General features: G+C 33.6%; 3 protein-coding genes across 3 annotated transcripts; 2 read left to right on the top strand and 1 right to left on the bottom strand.

The window, feature by feature from the left end:
* Window positions 1-6,473: 6,473 nt before the first annotated feature.
* LOC120327177 (protein NEDD1-like) lies at window positions 6,474-9,778 on the top strand. Its single transcript, XM_078111379.1, has one exon. It carries the CDS (start codon window positions 6,622-6,624, stop codon window positions 8,647-8,649), a length of 2,028 nt encoding a protein of 675 aa, XP_077967505.1. The 5' UTR covers window positions 6,474-6,621; the 3' UTR covers window positions 8,650-9,778.
* A 335-nt stretch (window positions 9,779-10,113) lies between these two features.
* Window positions 10,114-16,272, bottom strand: LOC120327192 (putative D-lactate dehydrogenase, mitochondrial). The gene is made up of 12 exons (XM_039393636.2): window positions 15,939-16,272; window positions 15,473-15,612; window positions 14,878-15,019; window positions 14,602-14,708; window positions 14,238-14,339; window positions 13,876-13,968; window positions 13,691-13,796; window positions 13,211-13,304; window positions 12,763-12,891; window positions 12,028-12,155; window positions 11,330-11,532; window positions 10,114-10,669 (listed from the first exon to the last, which is right to left on the bottom strand). The coding sequence occupies exons 1-12, from the start codon at window positions 15,981-15,983 to the stop codon at window positions 10,504-10,506; spliced, it is 1,455 nt and encodes a 484-aa protein (XP_039249570.2). The 5' UTR covers window positions 15,984-16,272; the 3' UTR covers window positions 10,114-10,503.
* A 269-nt stretch (window positions 16,273-16,541) lies between these two features.
* On the top strand, window positions 16,542-17,999 carry LOC120327231 (protein SGT1 homolog). Its single transcript, XM_039393690.2, has one exon. The coding sequence runs from the start codon at window positions 16,682-16,684 to the stop codon at window positions 17,333-17,335; it is 654 nt and encodes a 217-aa protein (XP_039249624.1). The 5' UTR covers window positions 16,542-16,681; the 3' UTR covers window positions 17,336-17,999.
* Window positions 18,000-18,008: the final 9 nt, after the last annotated feature.

The raw sequence follows: 18,008 nt of genomic DNA, 5'->3' as shown, positions 1-18,008 counted from the left end.
ATCTAGAGATGATGAGATTGCCCCAAGAGTATTTCTCTCTTCTCACACCACGCCTAACTAACTCACTTTGTTGCACAGCTGGCTAGCCTCATGACCAAAACGAGTATTTCAGTCATCAAATAGAACACGTGCTCGCTTACTTTTTCGGTTTCGAAGCCATTTAGAAGCGCGTGTTTGCCTTTGAAACATAAATAGGTACACACCAACAGGGAAAAGTCTTATGATTGCCGCGTACTTAATTTTGCCACGCATATTTGTATTTTCTGAAACAGAAATTTAACAGTAATTTTCCTTTGGAAGCTTTCTAATAAATTACAAGATTCGATAATTGAAAAACATCTACAAATATAATAGTGTATGGGGAATTTTTAGTGAACGAAAAAAACGGTAAAATTTTGAAATATCAATGTTCTATATCATTTTTTATTGAATTAAATTCTGTATCCATAGTATCATTTTTACGTTGTGGTTATTGAAATCATAATTAGTATTGAGATACAAATTCTAATTCTGCTTGGTGTTACAACATTACAGCTGTAAAATACCTCCGACATATCACAACTATTTTATGATCGTAATATTTAATATTGTACTTTAAATTAAGTCTTATTTAAACACAAATTCATATGCAATTTATTTAGTTATCGCCTATGGACAACAAACAGTCTATAATTTGAAATTGATAGATTTAAATTTCTTATTTCATTTCATGAACCTGATTTGCATATTCTGGCGAGCGTTGAACAATCTATCAGAAAATTTAAATATAAAGATAAAAGTGGAGGGATCTAATAAACAGTCCGAACACTTTAAGCTAAATTTGTGGATAAATGACTTTATGACATCTATTTATAAAACAATTACAAAATGAAATAATAATTTAACTGGGAAAAATTAGGAAATCCCGGTCGTTTAAAACGAAACTTCTAGGCAGGCTAGATTGTGTATGAAATACTTCATGAATATACAAGATTTCCCCAACATAGTAAACAAACAATCTGTGCATGAAAAGCGGTCAGGTCTGTAATATAGGATATCCCGTTTTCATAAGCTTTTGAAAACGGAAAATGAAAATCCTGTATTCTCTAATCTTTTCCTTCCTAAATTGCCCACCAATACTGGTACATTTTCATTGCCTTTTTTGTCCGTAAGAAAGACAAAAAGTCTTATTTGTAAACTCAACTATTCTGTGAGCTCATAGGGAAGTCTGCAAATGTCACGACGTGACTATATAGTCATCTTTATAAATCATATCGCGGGTCGTCACCAAATTCGTGTCATAGAATTGAGCTAGTTGTTTTGTACGCTTAGTTCAACCCGAATGATGTAAATAAACTGTAACTCTTCTTAACAAAATACAATAAACAAAAAGTACCCAAATTACTGAAAAATGAAAAAAAATCTGTCCTTTATCACTAGCGCCATTTTGTCGAGCTACGCGGTCTTAGTTGTTTTAGTTATAAATGCGCCAACCGCAGCTCAGCCTGCGTTTTAAGATCACGTGATCTCTGGCAAGGCGCACTGAGCATGCGCATCATGCATGTACTGCACGCGCACATACCATTGCATATTGTGCACGCGAGCTTACTTGCAAGCATACATAATTATAGTACATAGGCATGTAAAGTATTCAACCATGCTGCAAAATTTCCCATCAACCAACCAATGATATTTGATTGAAAGGACAATTGTTACTAAATTTCACAAATGGGTCTCTGAGCGATTTTAAATTATTCACATTTTGGGAAGATGTTGTTTACAATCTGAAATATGGCATTGAACAATGGATGAAATAAGGATGGAATTGATGGAATTTTACGATGAACAAATACAAAAGCTGTGACAGCGTATGTATGCGACACTCAAACTTGTGCTATTGTAGTCAAGTATGAAACTAACTTTTGTCATGCCAGTTTACTTCTGTGAGGGGGTAATTTCAGCGGAATAATGAAACAAAAAATAATAAATCAAAATGCTAAAACTGTTCGCAAAAAATCATAGCAACACGTACGAAAATTTCCGTACATATATTCTCAAGATTCTGTAATATGGTTATATATTTGGTTACATATTTTGCGTCCACAAATTTATTATGTTTTGATACAATGGCATTAAATTACTTTGAATATATCTTAGAATTAATAATTTGATACCTTTATGCTGGTGGTATAAAAATGCAAAATAGATCTCAAAATCTCAACGACTGTTTATCCGAATAAGCGAATTCATAGATAAGATAATGGCAATTAAAATGGTAGAGAATGATTTTTCACAAGCTCGGGTTATGTTTTAATTAAGTCAGATACTTCGCCATTACCATGGAATTATATTTAAAAGTAACTGTTTCCATTTATTACTATAAAATGCGAGTAAATGTGATAAAATTGTGCAAGTACATGAGGGCATGATTCCAGTTTATTCGTAGCATGACACTGTGAGTCGTGACGAAATGAGCAGTATTTATAGCCTGTGTGTGGATAAATAGACGAAGAGTACCTACATTGACTTACATTAATGTAATTTTACTTGGATTGTATTTTCACGCATTGGACAACGCTGCATGGAGTCAAATACGCGTCCTATACGGATTAACGTTAGAATTCCTAAATTGGATAAAATACGATCCATAAACGCAAATTGCAAAGAGAAGCATAGTATCATTGAAACAATCTCAAGAGAAATTTGTTAATTTGTCGATAATATTGTGTTAAAGTCGCCATATCAAACACTCGTGGACAGCAGATTTCTCTAATCTAATCCCTATGTGCCACGGATATCCATAAGGAAACGCTAGCCGGTAACGAGGTTCCGGATTACGAGGAACACCACGGTCCTGTTGTTTGTTGTCTCATTCCATTCCCTTCCGGTTTTTGTTTTCTTTCCCCTTTCTATCAGTTCGCATCATCTAACGGCGCGGTACGGATATATATATATATATATATTTGAACGTATATATGTGATGTATTAACATTTCATGATACCGTTTAAATCCACATGTCGTCAAGCTAATAACCGAATTGCGTAAGTCATTTTTGGCGGTTTTGAGTTTTTTTTTTATAAAATAGGTATTTATGTAATGCTGCGCACCTACCTGTCTGTTAGGAATTCCGAAACCCATAAAAATGGAGATTTTGTATGACATGCACATTTGTGCAATTGTTTCGTCATAATGAATTATCGTTGTTACCGCAGGACTACTGTGACGTCACAAAGGCAAAATAACCTCGCCGAAAAATTTTCTAGTTTTTGCATCTCAGATTCTAGTTTAGCGCTTATAAATCTGAATTTATTCTATAGTATAGGGAGGTATGCACTTGTGATATTCACTGTCCGAGTCCAATTCACCTTGGTTGGCTTTTATATTGGATGCATTGCTGTTTTATTCTTTATTTTTAATCTAAGTCTAATTTCGGTGGGTTTGCAGAGCGTGTTTTATTGATGAAATATATATTTTTAAACATAAAAAAATGTACCTGAAACAGATCAGCAATTTGGGGGATTAGACATCGTAGATACTGGGAATTAAATTCGTTTTTGGATTGTTTGGTTTTCAGGACTGGTGCATATAGTCAAGTTGCAAAATTGCGTATGTCCCCAAGCCATACCCACATTTCTGCCTAAGTCACAGTGCGCCATTATGACGTCACATAACTGCGTCAGACAAATTAAATTAAATCCGGCTACGATCAAAAAATTGAACCATGGCAAATTATGGACTCTCGATGGCACAACAATATTATTAGGAAGTTTTTTACGTTTTTCTCAAAACTGCTAAAAATGACTTACGCAATTCGGTTATTAGCGTGACGATATGATATATATGTGAAAAATAGAAGTTATAATTGATTTGACATTCCACATGCCTGTTATCTGATCTGTGCTGTCAAATAAAGCTAAAAACACCGTCCAATTAATTCGATTTTGTAATTTATAGAAAATTTTATCGAGATATATCCGTTTACACGAGATAGTCGTCCATATTAAAGAGTTTCGTGGGGAATTTTTTCCACCAATACATATCAGGCTTGGGCATATAAATAAAGACTGTAGAATGTCAAAGCTGACTTCAGTTTACAAACAAATTTTTTTTTCTTCAAGATTACACGTTTACGGTTGACAAAACAATAAATCTCTCTCTCTCTCACACATTTATCGATCCGTAGTTGTTTCTGAAATATGACTGACATGAAGTTTTTGCGTTTTTTATAAAAATGAATTTTGTAGTGTCAGCGAAATAACATAACTATTTATAATTAGCACACCACAGGCAATGAAATTTGTATATTGCTTGAATTCATTGAATGCTTTATCACAGTAAATAGTAGTTTTAAAACAATAACAATATTATTGTAGCAGTCTAACATTCCCATGATAATAACAACGTCCAAGTGTGGAGTGTCTAACTTTTTGTCATGAACCATCAACAAAATATTTATTTATCTTGAAGTTTGACATTTAATTGTTCAAAACTATCAATACAATGTAGCTAATTACATACAAAACTGATATATATTGGTGCGGTTTTAAAACAGCACAAACAGCACAGCAGTGTTTCGAAACTAAATGAGACTTAGAACTAATAATTTGATACCTTTATGCTGGTGGCATAAAAATGCAAATTAGATTTTCAACAACTGTTTATCCGATTAAGCAAATTCATAGATATGACATTGACAATTAAAATTGTAAAGAATGATTTTTTACAAGCTCGGGTTATGTCCTAATTCAGCTACTTCGCCATTACCATGAAATTATATTAAAAAGTAACTGTTTTTATTTATTACTATAAAATGCGAGTAAATGTGATAAAATTGTACAAGTACATGAGGGCATGATTCCAATATTAATATTAATATTTTGTTGATGATTCATGAAAAAGAGTTAGACACTCCACACTTGCACGTTGTTATTATCATGGGAATGTTAGAGAGCTACAATAATATTGTTATTGTTCTAAAACTACTATTTACTGTGATAAAGCATTCAATGAATTCAAGCAATATACAAATTTCATTGGAATCATGCCTTCATGTACTTGTACAATTTTATCACATTTACTCGCATTTTATAGTAATATATCAATTGAATTTCCCCGACTTTTATTTTTACTTTCTCTCCCAAATCATATATACTGATTTATATCAACCTTGTTGATTAATTATTGAATGGATAAGTTTATATTTGTGTTTATTCTTTCATTTATTTCAATTTTTAATATTGACTTGTTTTCAATCTTGGTGTCGCAGACTTATGATGACCATTTTTGGTCCTTCGCGACTTCCAGTCAACTGCAATGAAATCCGTTACTGTAACGCATATTTATTTTTTTCCTATTTTGAATTTGTATTGTGTTTTCTTGCACGACGAAATAAACTTATTGTCTATTGCCAGCGATTATGTGACCCATGTCATAGCTCAAAATAAAGACAAATCCCATGAAGCTCACAGGAATATCTGAAATTGATAAAAGTAAAAGCCTTCTACAAATAAAATCCAGCTTTAACTACTAAAAATTTCAAAACAATTGGTCCAGTAATTAAAGAGAATAGCGATTTTTTTAAAACGTGTCAAAGAACAAGAACATCAAGAATAAGAAGAGCAAGAACAACAACAACATAATAGTGAGTCATTTGGTGACTTATTCCTGTGCCATGGCGACAGCTACCGGTCTGGGACATTTGCCGCCATATTCCCGCCTCAGTTGGTGCTTGGTTCACGTCAAATAAAGTGTTATAGTCCCTTCGGTTCGCATAACCGAGATTGTAAAAGTCTGAAAGTTCGTATTTATCCCGGGGTAATGAAAGTCGATAAGACGACTTAATCATATGGCGTACCGGTACCGTACCATGGCTTTTGTCCCGTTATCAGTCCACGTCCGGTAGGCTATGGTAAAGGATTAGTTAGCCAATTATTTGTTTTAGATGCATGAAAAAAATCAGAAGGATCTGACTAGGTTTATAGATACCCTAGTCGGGTACGTACTGGTAACTGGGTAGACTACCGGTAGAGGGGTAAGGCAAGTCAACAAGTTTATACGTCTGTATGAATCTGTGAATTGAATCCAAATTCTGAAATTTGTTATCGAATTCAAAATTTAGGTGTATTATTGGAGAGAAGGAATTTAACACTGTATTATTAACTCGGTCTGTCTCCATGTTGCATGCGCATTAAATATATTTGTATAAATTTTTTAACAAATTTGGCATAAGTTTATAAGTAGGCTAGATATGCAAGTCTTTATTAATTCTTGTTGAGACAGTGAGAATGTGGGAATGACTGAATGATATGTACGGTAACTTATACAGATTTTCTTTAAACGTTGTTGACATTGATCAGTTATTAAATGTTAACGAACTCATGAAAATAAAGCGGCAAAAGTTTGCTTTCATTGTACACATAACTACAAAAATGAGGAATAAAGCATTTACAGTAGTTGATTTTTATGTTATATCAGAATTGAAATTTGTGGAATTTATACATTTAGGCTATATCATGTTTTAAATTTCTATAGCATTGTATAATTAATAATAGTAATATGTCTATATGACTCTCAACCATGTTTAAATGAACCAGGGATGATTTTTCAAAAATTTTAACACATCCAATGGAAAAGATTTGAACATGCAAGATTCAGTCTCAATGTTTGTGTCAGCAAGTGACAGTGTCAAGGTATGGGATGCAGAACATATGAGAACATTAAGGCAGTATAATTGCCATGATTCTTCATCTGGTTCAAACTTTAAAGATGTTGCATGGAATTATGATAATACTGAACTGGCAAGTGTATCCACAACTGGAGGTATTGTCTTGTATGATTGGGCAAGCAGTGGAGGAAATAATAATATAAACTATCGAGAACTCTCTGAAAGCACTGAACAAACTTCTGTTTGTTTTGGACACAGTGGCTCCTCTCTATTTTCTGGTGGCACCACAGGGGATATAAATTTATGGAATTGCAAAACTGGAAAGAGAGTGAAGACTTTCAATGAGTGCCATCAGTCACCAGTCAAACGTATTGATAAAATAGCTGAAGACAAAGTAGTTTCTGCATGTGCTGCAGGGGAAATTATTGTATGGAAAATAGAATCTGGTTCTGTTTGTACAAAATTAAAAGCATCTAAACCTCAGTCTGTACGTGGATTGGAACAGTCACCGTGGGTGACAACTACATTGGGTACAACATCAGACGATGGGGCTGTTCATATCTGGAATACTGAAAAACAAGCGACGAAACATGTATTTACATCTCATGATGCCCCTGCAATGGATTTATCGTTTTCCCCTTTGAATCATTTACTACTCTCATCGTGTGGATTGGACAAAAAGGTTATATTTTATGACATTCAGGGTAATAATGTTGTTAAAACTATAAACAGTAGTCAACCATTGACTGCAGTATGTTTTTTAAGTAATGGTGTCCATGTATGTGCAGGAAGCTCCATGGGGAACATTTATAAATATGATTTAAGGAAAGCCGAAGAACCTTTATACAGTATTCACGCCCACTCAACCTCAATACAAAGGCTTGTTTCACAAACAAGTAAACAAAAATATCTTCGAAAAAGCTCAAGGACATCGAGATCTAGTTCTTCTAAACAGTCTGGGCAGAAAACACAAAAAAAAGATACACAACAAAAGGATGAACTGAAGCCTTCAGCATCAGAAAAATTCAAAAGCAATGCTAAGTCACCACAAGATCACGCAAAGAACAGAAGATCCTGGTCAAACAAAGTTCCTGATATTGAAGTTTCATCCAATGAGATAAAACCGATAAATGGTGATGGTATTATTAGTCCTACCAATAAAATCATACCTGGTAGGAATAGCCAACTTGAAAAAAATATAGGTCTTCAAACTCCTGCAAATCGAAGTGTTGCATCAATTCGAAGAGACACTATGGGCTCGTACTGTGAGGGAATATTCTCTCCTGTTGCTAGTGTGAATGATAGCATACAAGATGATGCAGCATTCACCCCTGCATACCACAGTCAAAACAAACCACAAAGGACAAGCAGGGGGTCTTTGCTTCCAAACTCTGGTTTCATTCATCCTATTACAAGAAACTCTGCTAATCGTTTGCCCTCAGAACAAAATGGGGAAATAAATAAAGCTCATACTCCATTCACTAGAGAAGAGGAGAGCACAGCTCGGGGTAGCATCAGTGGACAGCTGGGCAGAGGCTCACGGAGTGATACAAGGGTAAATCATTCAACTCCTCTTATGAACAGTGCATCAGCGATATCAGTTAATGGCGCAACAGCATCGAATTCCTCTCTCAGTCCAACCAGCGAAAATGCTTCTGGGAAATTCCGACCGCAGAGTGAGGATTCCACTTTAAATGATTTTGTAAATGGTGGTGCAGTCACCGATGCGTCGTCAACACCCCATCAACAACCAGACTATATTCAATCAAATCCTTTTCAATATCAGCTCGATTTTTTACAAAACACTGTACGAGAGATGGTGGAAGAACATGAAGATAACATTCGTGATGAACTAAGACATTTGCATTTGCAATTGATTAAAATGTTTGCGGAACAAAATGAGAGAATAAGGCAACTTGCTGAGCAGTCATCTGTAAATCCTCTCCTATTACAAGAAATTGAAAGATTGCGTATTGAAAATGATAGATTGCGAAGAAAGTATTAAGTATGGGGTACCTTGCTTCTGTTATCGAATTAAATGACAAAACAGCCAGGTGTAAAAAAAGTAATTCGACAATCGACTTGTGCAAGAACCAAACCCAACTATGATTGGAATTGTTTCGCCAAACTAAAAGTGTCTTTCAGAATTCCTTCAGAGTTATACAATTTATCACAAAGTTTTCCTTTTTTTTACAAAGCGTAGTGTCTGTTGTATTCAACATCTGACATATGGCAAATCATTGCACAATGCTGATAAAAAATGTTCTGATTAAATTTTTCGTCATATATATTTATATAAATTATTGGAACATTTGATTGAATTCGAGTTTGAAAAATTTAGCAATGTTATTATACTAAATCGAATTATTCCTCTGGGGGAGTAAATCTGAATTTAAATTTTTTCAATATGTTGCAACAGTTCACATTTGATGAAAGTAAATCAGATGAATGTTCCCAGCTCTGTTAAATTCCATGCTAATGGTTATGGTTAAATAAAATTGTTTTGTGAGGAGTCTACAGACCTTTGTTTATTTAAATAATATTTACTGTTTATACAACTTTCTAACCATTCATAGTTTCTCAATTAACAATGCCCAATTCAAATAACTTTTAATCTATACATTATTTGAGAAGAATGTTAAAGTGCCTTTTGCCTCGGTTTTGTACTAGAATTGTGTCGTGATGCAGCTGGCTGTTCACTCTTGATGCCAAAGTTTTGTTTATATGGTGCCTTGCATATCTCAATGTTGATATTCTGTGCCTTTTGTGAATTGATATCTATAGTAGGCGTAGCGAGATAGTTACAGATATTACTCTTGCATGCTTGCCTAGATTTATTTGTTACCAAATATAACGTTTCAATATAGATAGCAAGTTTTTTAATTCGTAAAAACAAGGTGTATCGAGTGCATTCTAATTATCCTATATGGTTAATTGTAGTAACGTGCCTCTAACTAATGCTCATCTTTATCTGTTTTTTTGCTCTTCCTAATATTGCAGCAAAAGTCAAAACACCTTTATTGAACAGTTGAAGGTTCTTGAACATACAAAAATTGTATTCTGTAATGTTTTGCTAGTCAGTTGATCCAAACTTCTGCCTTGCGAGGATACTTAAATAAAATCTTGTCATTCTCTTCTCTGATCCAGATTATGATATTTTTGCTCAATTCATCAAAAAATCCCCGTTGCTTAAATTAAATTGTAGGATTGTAACTTGTACCAAGTTCAAGTTATTTATTATCTGAAATATCATAGATTGCAAGATGAAGAAACTTCTATAAGTTTGAATAGAAGACTGATGATAAGAATATTTAACAACCAGTTAAAAGAGCAAGAGTTCAAAACTCTCAGCTATGTTGCGCAACCTTATTTATCCCTAAAGCTCTGGGAGGACAAACTAGAAACTATGATCGCCATTAGCTTATCTCAAATAACTGACAGGAGCAGTAGTACTCGATTCTCAAAATCGTCACAGTTGCTTTTTTAATTGCAGAAAGTGTACACATGATAAGCATTAATAAAAAAAAAATGATAGATTACTATCACAGTGATTGCACAAGTGTGTTGATGAAAAATATCAAATTGTCATTGTTCACTATTACTCATATAAGAAACTTATCATTACGAGCATGATTGCTATCACACTTATAATTTCATATCAAACAGGTCCTTCCTTGTATGTTTAGTTCTGTTCACAACAGAGACTGAGTTATGCTCTTGGAGAATTGTAAAGCAATTAGTTTAATATGTAATGTTCGAAGCTAATAGAATTTTTGCTGCTAATTTTTGTTAGGAGCGTACAGCGCCAAAGGGTGAGGCAAGCGTTATTAAGCGAAAACATTAAACAGCAATGGCAAATTCATAACACTTTTCCAGGATTCATTATGCCAAGTGGATCGAAAGCTGTCTTTATAGTTCTCATCACATTTATCCCTTCATCTCCAACCTCTTTCACCAGCAATTTCTTCTTTCCTAGTCCAATTCCATGCTCTCCGGTGCAGGTTCCTCCCATGGATAATGCTTTCCTGGAAATAGGAAGAAAATTGCACTGTCTAATACAATTACAGAATTTTTGCCAGTCAGTATAGTCAACCAATACGTCTTGGTTCTGGCACAATATTCTGGTGAACCATACTGGCAACGACTTTAGCCAGATCATTGAACTATGAAGGCAAGCGATCAGGAGTAAAATCAAGATGCATAGAAACAATGCTCAAATATATGGACACCAAGGCCGTATCTAATATTTTACAGTAGACACCAAAGTCATCACGGCTTCGCCTGACCACCAGAAAGCATCGAGAGCTATAATTTTGATGACGTCATTGCACAGAAAAAACAAATCCCAACGAGGCCACAGAAAATATAAATAAATAAAAAGAATAGCCTTCCAGCAACAACAATAATCTTTAACCACTGAAAATTTCAAGGAATTGGGCAAGCAATTAAAGAGAAAGCGATTTATTCATAACGAGAAAAAGAATTCTAACTGCATCAACAACATATGCCAAAACAATCTATAGGTCCAATTTGTGTCCAATAAAATATAATTCCAAGTTCTAAATGATGCATTTGATTATAACGAATCTGATAATTCATCTTCGTTAAAGCAATTCGAAATAAGTACTATGCTAGTTGGTTTACATCTTCATGTCTAATTATGATTGCTTATTTAAAATACTTACTGTGCAATCTCATTAGTGATTTTTACAACTAACTCTTGTTCTGCTTGTGAATCCGGATCGATGCATATCAAACAATGAAAATTTCCATCTCCTACATGACCAACTATTCCTGCAGTTAGACCACTGCTTGCTATCAATTCGGAGGAAAATATAACTGCTTCAGGGAGGCATGATATTGGTACACAAACATCTGTTGAGTAAGCCTGAATGAGAAACAGATATTCTTAAATATTATCTTGGGCAGATTATTTCAGATGAAAAAATTGTCACTCTCATGTTACTCTTGGAATGATAAATGAAAACAATAATTATGAGACAAATTCTTGATACATCTTAACCTGGTTTACTTTATTTGATACAGTAGTGGGCAACAAACTACCGGTATATATAGTATTGATAAATTCCCTTTCGCAATTCAAAAACTTCGAAGACTCCATAAATGGCCTGTAGTATTTATAGTTGAAATTTTCAGTTGTATAATATCCACCACTTACATTACTCCAAATATAGACAATTCAATAGATTTAAAAAAAATGTTTAGTTTAAGCGATGCTATTTATAAAAAAATAATTAATGATTGAATTATAATGGAATCTTGGTTTTGAAAAGAAGTAAGTTTTATAAACATGGGGGAAAATGTGAAAACACAATATCGAAGATCAACTTGTCCATAATATCTCGAAAGATAAATTCCATACCTTACATCCTGGTACTAATGCAATCATTGCATACAAAATATCATGTCGAGCTTTCCATAATTTATTTCTTTCTTCCTGACTTTCAGCCCAACTGAAGTTTGAGCCTTTATTTGCTTTAACGATGTCAGCTTACAAAAAAATAATGTTATTATAAGGTATTTGTTAAGTCACAATGAATTTCAAGCTCTTGCACCATACACAGCATTTTGAAATATTTATGCCCAGTCAGAAAATGTAGCTTCATAACGGAAAAGTCTGAACACTAAAATCAATCGGGTAGTTCCTAACTGACATCAATGAATACCAGTAGAAAAACGAACTAGTATATCTATATATTGGCTTACCATATATATGAAACAAAAAACCGGGACAGTGCAGATTGGACAAACCTTGGTTCAATTCCCAGGCTTAGTAATATTCAAATCATTAGAAAGCGTGCCATTTCTTTTCAGTATTTTGAATAATTTAACGACAGTACAGCTAACGTTAGATGTTAAATTGAGATATTGAAAATATATTAATTATGACATAACAATATAGTAATTCTTTCTCTCCCACTGAACTAGTCAAAAATCAGTGATGAATGGACTGCCTCCATTAACAAAAAAAGCATTCTGTATTGATATTGAGTAAAAAAAAATATTTATGATTGCCATACTACATGACCGAGACATTAAGGTCTACTAGGCAGGATGCTATCCATATATATCAATAACTACAGTAGCATGCACATACCTGTCATATCAACTTGCTCACGAGCGCCTTTTTCAGTGCCATGAAACTCAAGAAAAAGTGATGGCTTCACTGGATATGATAAATGACTAAATTTATTGCATGCTTTGATCATATTCGTATCGAGAAATTCTATAAAGAAAAATACATAACTAATCAACATAAAATCAAAATTTGTATTATAATTTTAATCAGGCACAAATATGAAGAAATAACTTCTCAGGATGCAATGAGTGAAGAATAAACCAGGTTCAACCTGTTTCAGAAAGCACACATCTGCGAGCGAGTGAGTGGTCGGAAGCTTCGAGTAAACTTGCCAAAATTACTTAATAATCAATCTACAGAAATCCTATCTAGTTTTATTTTAAAGTCATAAAAAACAAATAGGGCCAAGGAGGTATAAATAGAAAAATAATAAATTTTAATAAATCTTTAGCAGATATTCAGATACCTATCCTTGCAATTGGTATTCCACATTGGATGACGTTTGTTGAACAAAGAACTGCATCCTCTACAGATTCAAATGCACATACAGCTGATAGAATCTAAAAGCAAATGCAGATGGAACTCAATCAGCTCTAACCGTATTATAAGATTATTAGCACAAGTCTATTGCAATTCTTTCTCATGGTCTTTTTTAAGCACAGTTCATTTTTTCCGAATCATCTTAAATAACAAATAAATATCCTAGTTTTGGTTGATTTTTTTCCGACAAAAATATCAGACTAAATCATTTTTTATAATCATCCCTTACATATGGGAACAATATTTTATTGTTTGTATATTTGATCCATGATCGAACAATGCTGTGCAAATAAATTGCTTTTGAAAATATCTGTGGCAACTTTTCAAGCGTTCATTGTAAACTATATAGTTTTCTATATAACCAGTAAACAATGGGGGCTAAACCAATCATAAAGGTAATTCTCACAGAATCAGGTACAGGATGTAATCTCAGTGTTGCTGAAGTTATAAAACCCAGTGTTCCCTCTGATCCAACAAAAAGATTTGTCAGATTGTATCCAGCTGCACTTTTTCTGAAAATGTATATGTGGTGCATACCAATCTTCATTTTAATTTTTTAAAAAATCACTGAATTCAAGACAAAACAATTACTTGAATCTTCTTCTCTCACCAGCAGTATGAATAATTTTCCCATCAGGTAAAACAACTTGTAAATTTAGTATATTTTCTTTCATTGTTCCATATCTGAAGTATGAAAGTGGTGTATTATTTGTCGATTAATATCTTTTCATGGGTACCTGAACACATTCCCTCTACTAGGCAGTAGGCACTATTATGGAAAAGTTTCTATTTTCAAAAGACCAGATCTTTCTAATTCTGCCTAGGCTACCTAATTTATTGCACCGTGGCCAGTGAGACTGCGATACCAATATAGTTATGCCTAATGGGGACATCTTGTCCATCTTAAGGCTATTTATCCTATTATGTTATATTCATTTCATATATTAACATACCTCACAGCATTAGTGCCTGATGCACTGGTTGCAGCCATCCCACATAGAGAAGCATCTGCCCCTGGATCCACTGGAAACCACATTCCACTGTCTCGAAGACGCCTGAAAATAAAATAAAACGACATAAATAGCACCTTAACATTACCTATTGAAAATTCAATAAAGAAAAAGCATTTTAAAGCTTTTTGGGTTCCAACCCAATGCCCTCTATCTAACGGTATATTTAAATTGTTAGGTGGGGAATATGATGAACTGGAAAAATTTCAGTCTTTCCAAATAGTCCCTAAATATACCTGCTTGTCTATGGCCTTGTTTAGAGTGAAGATGTGATAAAAACCTTGTGATAAAAATCTAAGAAACATACTGATTGAGGCCCAGGCGTGTCACACCAGGTTGGACTGTCACATCAAAATCCTCAATGTTGACATCAATTATTTCATCCATTTTCATCAAGTTGACACAAACGCCACCCTAAAAAAGTATGAGGCCATCATTTTTTACACATAAAAAATATTTGAAGCGCAGGCCATTTCTAACAAGTAATGAATATTTAGTTTATTAACAAAAAATAAATCCAGAAAAATTACTGCTGCTTAATTCATAAATCTGATATTAAAATTTTAATCACAATTCATCTCACAGAAGTTGGTGCCACTCCACCCTCAAGTCCAGTTCCAGTACCATATGGAATCATTGGTATTCGTTCAGCAGTGCAAAATCTTGCGAGATCGCTGACTTGGTTGGCATTTGCAGGCCATACAACAATATCAGGCAGTTTTCTCCTATTAAAATGAATACAATGAGATATGTTGAAAAGCGAGAAAAAACGAGCAAGAAAAAACATAGTGAGAAAAAAATTATTTTCAATATTAAGAACAAGTATTCAATAAAATAATATAAACAAACTTATCTCGACAAGAAAAAAACTTCCTTACACATTTTGTTAAAATCAAGCACAACAATCAAGGGGTTTTGTCCACTAATCTCGAAAAAATGTTCTGAAAAATAAAAGGATCCAAGACCCAAGCGGGCAAATAATCTAGAACTATTATGCAATTTGATCAAGTTACTTTTCAAGCGAATGATTGAGAAATTCTTACATACACCATAGAGAGTCATGTTATATTTTCCCATATTGTGTTTACTTTTTTTTTTTTGGGGGGGGGAGATTTATTCTTTTTTCAGTTACCAATTGGAGTATTTCGATCACAGAAATAGTCAATAAATAATTTCACCTGTGATACGATTCATCATGGGAATGTTGTTCCAAAGTAGATGGAGCTTTACTTATATTTTTGGATCCAACAATTTTTTCAAAAGCTTCAAACATTTGTTTTGAAGGCTGCGCTATGCTTGAGAATGATTTTGAAACACCCTAAAAATAAAATTGTTGCTGTTAACAATTTTACAAATACTGTGAAAGAGTAATCAAATGTTGGTAGGTTGAGAGGAAAAGATTTTCATATTTATCCCAGGGGATAAAAAAGACAATGAGACATCTTGATTATATGGAAGTATGGTGATGGTGTAATCAGTCTTTTTTGTCATGGTATTTAGGCGTTATTTTCAAGTAAGATCTTGGGACATTCAAACCTTGTAAAACAACTGAATTAGTAGTAATAAATTCTATATTGGTGTATAATGAAGATACTTCTGAAAAAAGTGCAAGATTTTATTGATAACATTGTGTAAGCTACTCACCACTGTTGCTGCCATGTAAGTTTTTAACGAAATCTTTTGCCACATTTTTAGTTCTGTAGTTACAGGTATTTCTTCCGTCTTCAATCAAAATATTCTGAAATTTCAGTTAATTGGCATGCATTACTAGTAACCTGTACAAGTGAGAAAATAAAATACCGATACTGCTTGGTAAAAAGCGATAAGTATAGACAATTTATTTTACAATGCTGTAATGCAAGAAGCATAAATAATTACATATCGGTAATTAGATTATGGAATTCATTGCAATTAACACTCAGGCCACTGACGACCAAAACAATACTATACTGCGGCATATCGGTACAGATAAGTAAAAATAGGAGAATTATAAGGAAACTTTGCAGAGTGCAAATCATAAAAACCAAAACAAACGGGAACACACCTCCACCACTCCCCCCGAAACAGGAACCTAAAATATATGTTTGTGCTTTTCAACAGCCTTTGTCTACGGTCAAGGAAAATAAAATACATAACTTTTTAATTATCAATGACTCATGCTTACAAGAAAATACAAGTCAATATGCCTCACCACTTTCAGATATGTCTCAGTATAATTTCAAGCTATCTCGGGATTTATACACTGAATGGCGACAAAGGTGCACGAAGAACGGTTTGCCCGTTGAGGAATATTCCAGTAATCTTACTCCGTGCGTTGAGAGCGGTCGTCTTGTCAAAGGGGTTTATGGTTGTATTTTGCGAAATTTTGGTGCATTAGGAGCAATACTATGGAGTTAAACGGAGAATCTTCCACAAACACGTCAACACTTACTCCGAAATATGATTGGTACCAGACCGACACTTACGTTGTAGTAACAATTATGGTAAAAAGAGTCAAACAAGAAGAATTCTCAACAAAATATGGTGAACAATCGCTGTCAGTCAAAATTCAACGTGACACTGGGGAAAGCTTTGTTTTAAATCTGTCACTATCGCACAAAATATTACCAGATAAATGTACATCGCGCATAATGTCCACGAAAATTGAATGCAAATTAATGAAAGCAGAAGGAATAAGGTGGAGCTTGCTGCATGGTGAAGATAACTCACCTACTGCACCTATGCCAGCACCAGCTGCATCAACAAATATAGACGACGCAAATAAATATCCATCTTCAGCCCATTATACAAGAGATTGGGATAAACTTGTTGCTGATATCAAAACCGAGGAAGAAAATGAAAAACCAGAAGGAGATGAAGCCTTGAACAATTTCTTCAAAAAAATATATTCTGATGGCGATGAGAACTTGAGAAAAGCAATGAATAAATCCTTTTCAGAATCTGGGGGAACTGTGCTCAGCACGAATTGGGGTGATATAAGGAAGGAAAAAACTGATGTCAAGGCACCAGATGGAATGGAATTTAAAAAATATGAAATGTAAATAAGTCCTGAGTAGAACTTCTCGGAACTACAAACAAAAATGTTTGGTCATTCAGTAGTTTTTGTCATTTTGCTGTACTGTATATCAATTTTTATAGTGTTGTTGAAATCAGGTAATTTATGAATCCTGATTAAAAATGCTGAAGATTTACAACAAAAGAATTTAACAACTTGGAAAATTGTCTAGTCTAAACTTATTTTATGTTTTACATCTCATCACATATACATTTGATTCAAAACGTTCCGATAAAAAGATCTGATCCATTTTATCAACACCAGTTAATTTTAGTATTTTCAATCAGATGTGCTTTAAACTTTTTCTGTTTTTCTCTTTAATGACTACTTCAAGCAATTTTGTAGCTTTCGGTTGTTTGAAATTATGCAAAAGCTGAAGATCTGATTTTGTTGATTACTCGCTTATATGTATTAAGTTTCGTGAAATTTGCATCTTCATTTCTAACAGATATTAAAATAATTATTTATTGGTTAAAAATCTCATTCACCATTTCATGTGTCACATTGTCAAATACCTTTCTTCCAAAGTTAAGAGGTTCAGAATATATAATCGATTAAGATATTGTATTGTATAAAAGAATCTTTGATTAAAATAAGTTTCTTTTATGCCAACTTTGTTGTGGTAGTTTAATTTTTTTGTTATTTTTAGATATCCCATA

This window comes from Styela clava, chromosome 4 (genome assembly GCF_964204865.1).
Source record: "Styela clava chromosome 4, kaStyClav1.hap1.2, whole genome shotgun sequence".
In the NCBI taxonomy this organism is placed as follows: Eukaryota; Metazoa; Chordata; class Ascidiacea; order Stolidobranchia; family Styelidae; genus Styela; species Styela clava.
This window is presented reverse-complemented; position numbering and strand designations above follow the sequence as displayed.

Excerpts from the sequence above, each read along its gene's own strand:
- LOC120327177 (XM_078111379.1), top strand. The coding sequence starts at position 6,622 with ATGCAAGATTCAGTCTCAATGTTTGTGTCAGCAAGTGACAGTGTCAAG.
- LOC120327192 (XM_039393636.2), bottom strand. The coding sequence starts at position 15,983 with ATGTGGCAAAAGATTTCGTTAAAAACTTACATGGCAGCAACAGTG. Across the intron at positions 13,969-14,237 it reads TCAGGCACTAATGCTGTGAG|ATATGGAACAATGAAAGAAA; the intron begins GTATGTTAATAT and ends TTCATACTTCAG. Across the intron at positions 13,305-13,690 it reads TACATCCTGTACCTGATTCT|ATTCTATCAGCTGTATGTGC; the intron begins GTGAGAATTACC and ends ATTTGCTTTTAG.
- LOC120327231 (XM_039393690.2), top strand. The coding sequence starts at position 16,682 with ATGGAGTTAAACGGAGAATCTTCCACAAACACGTCAACACTTACTCCG.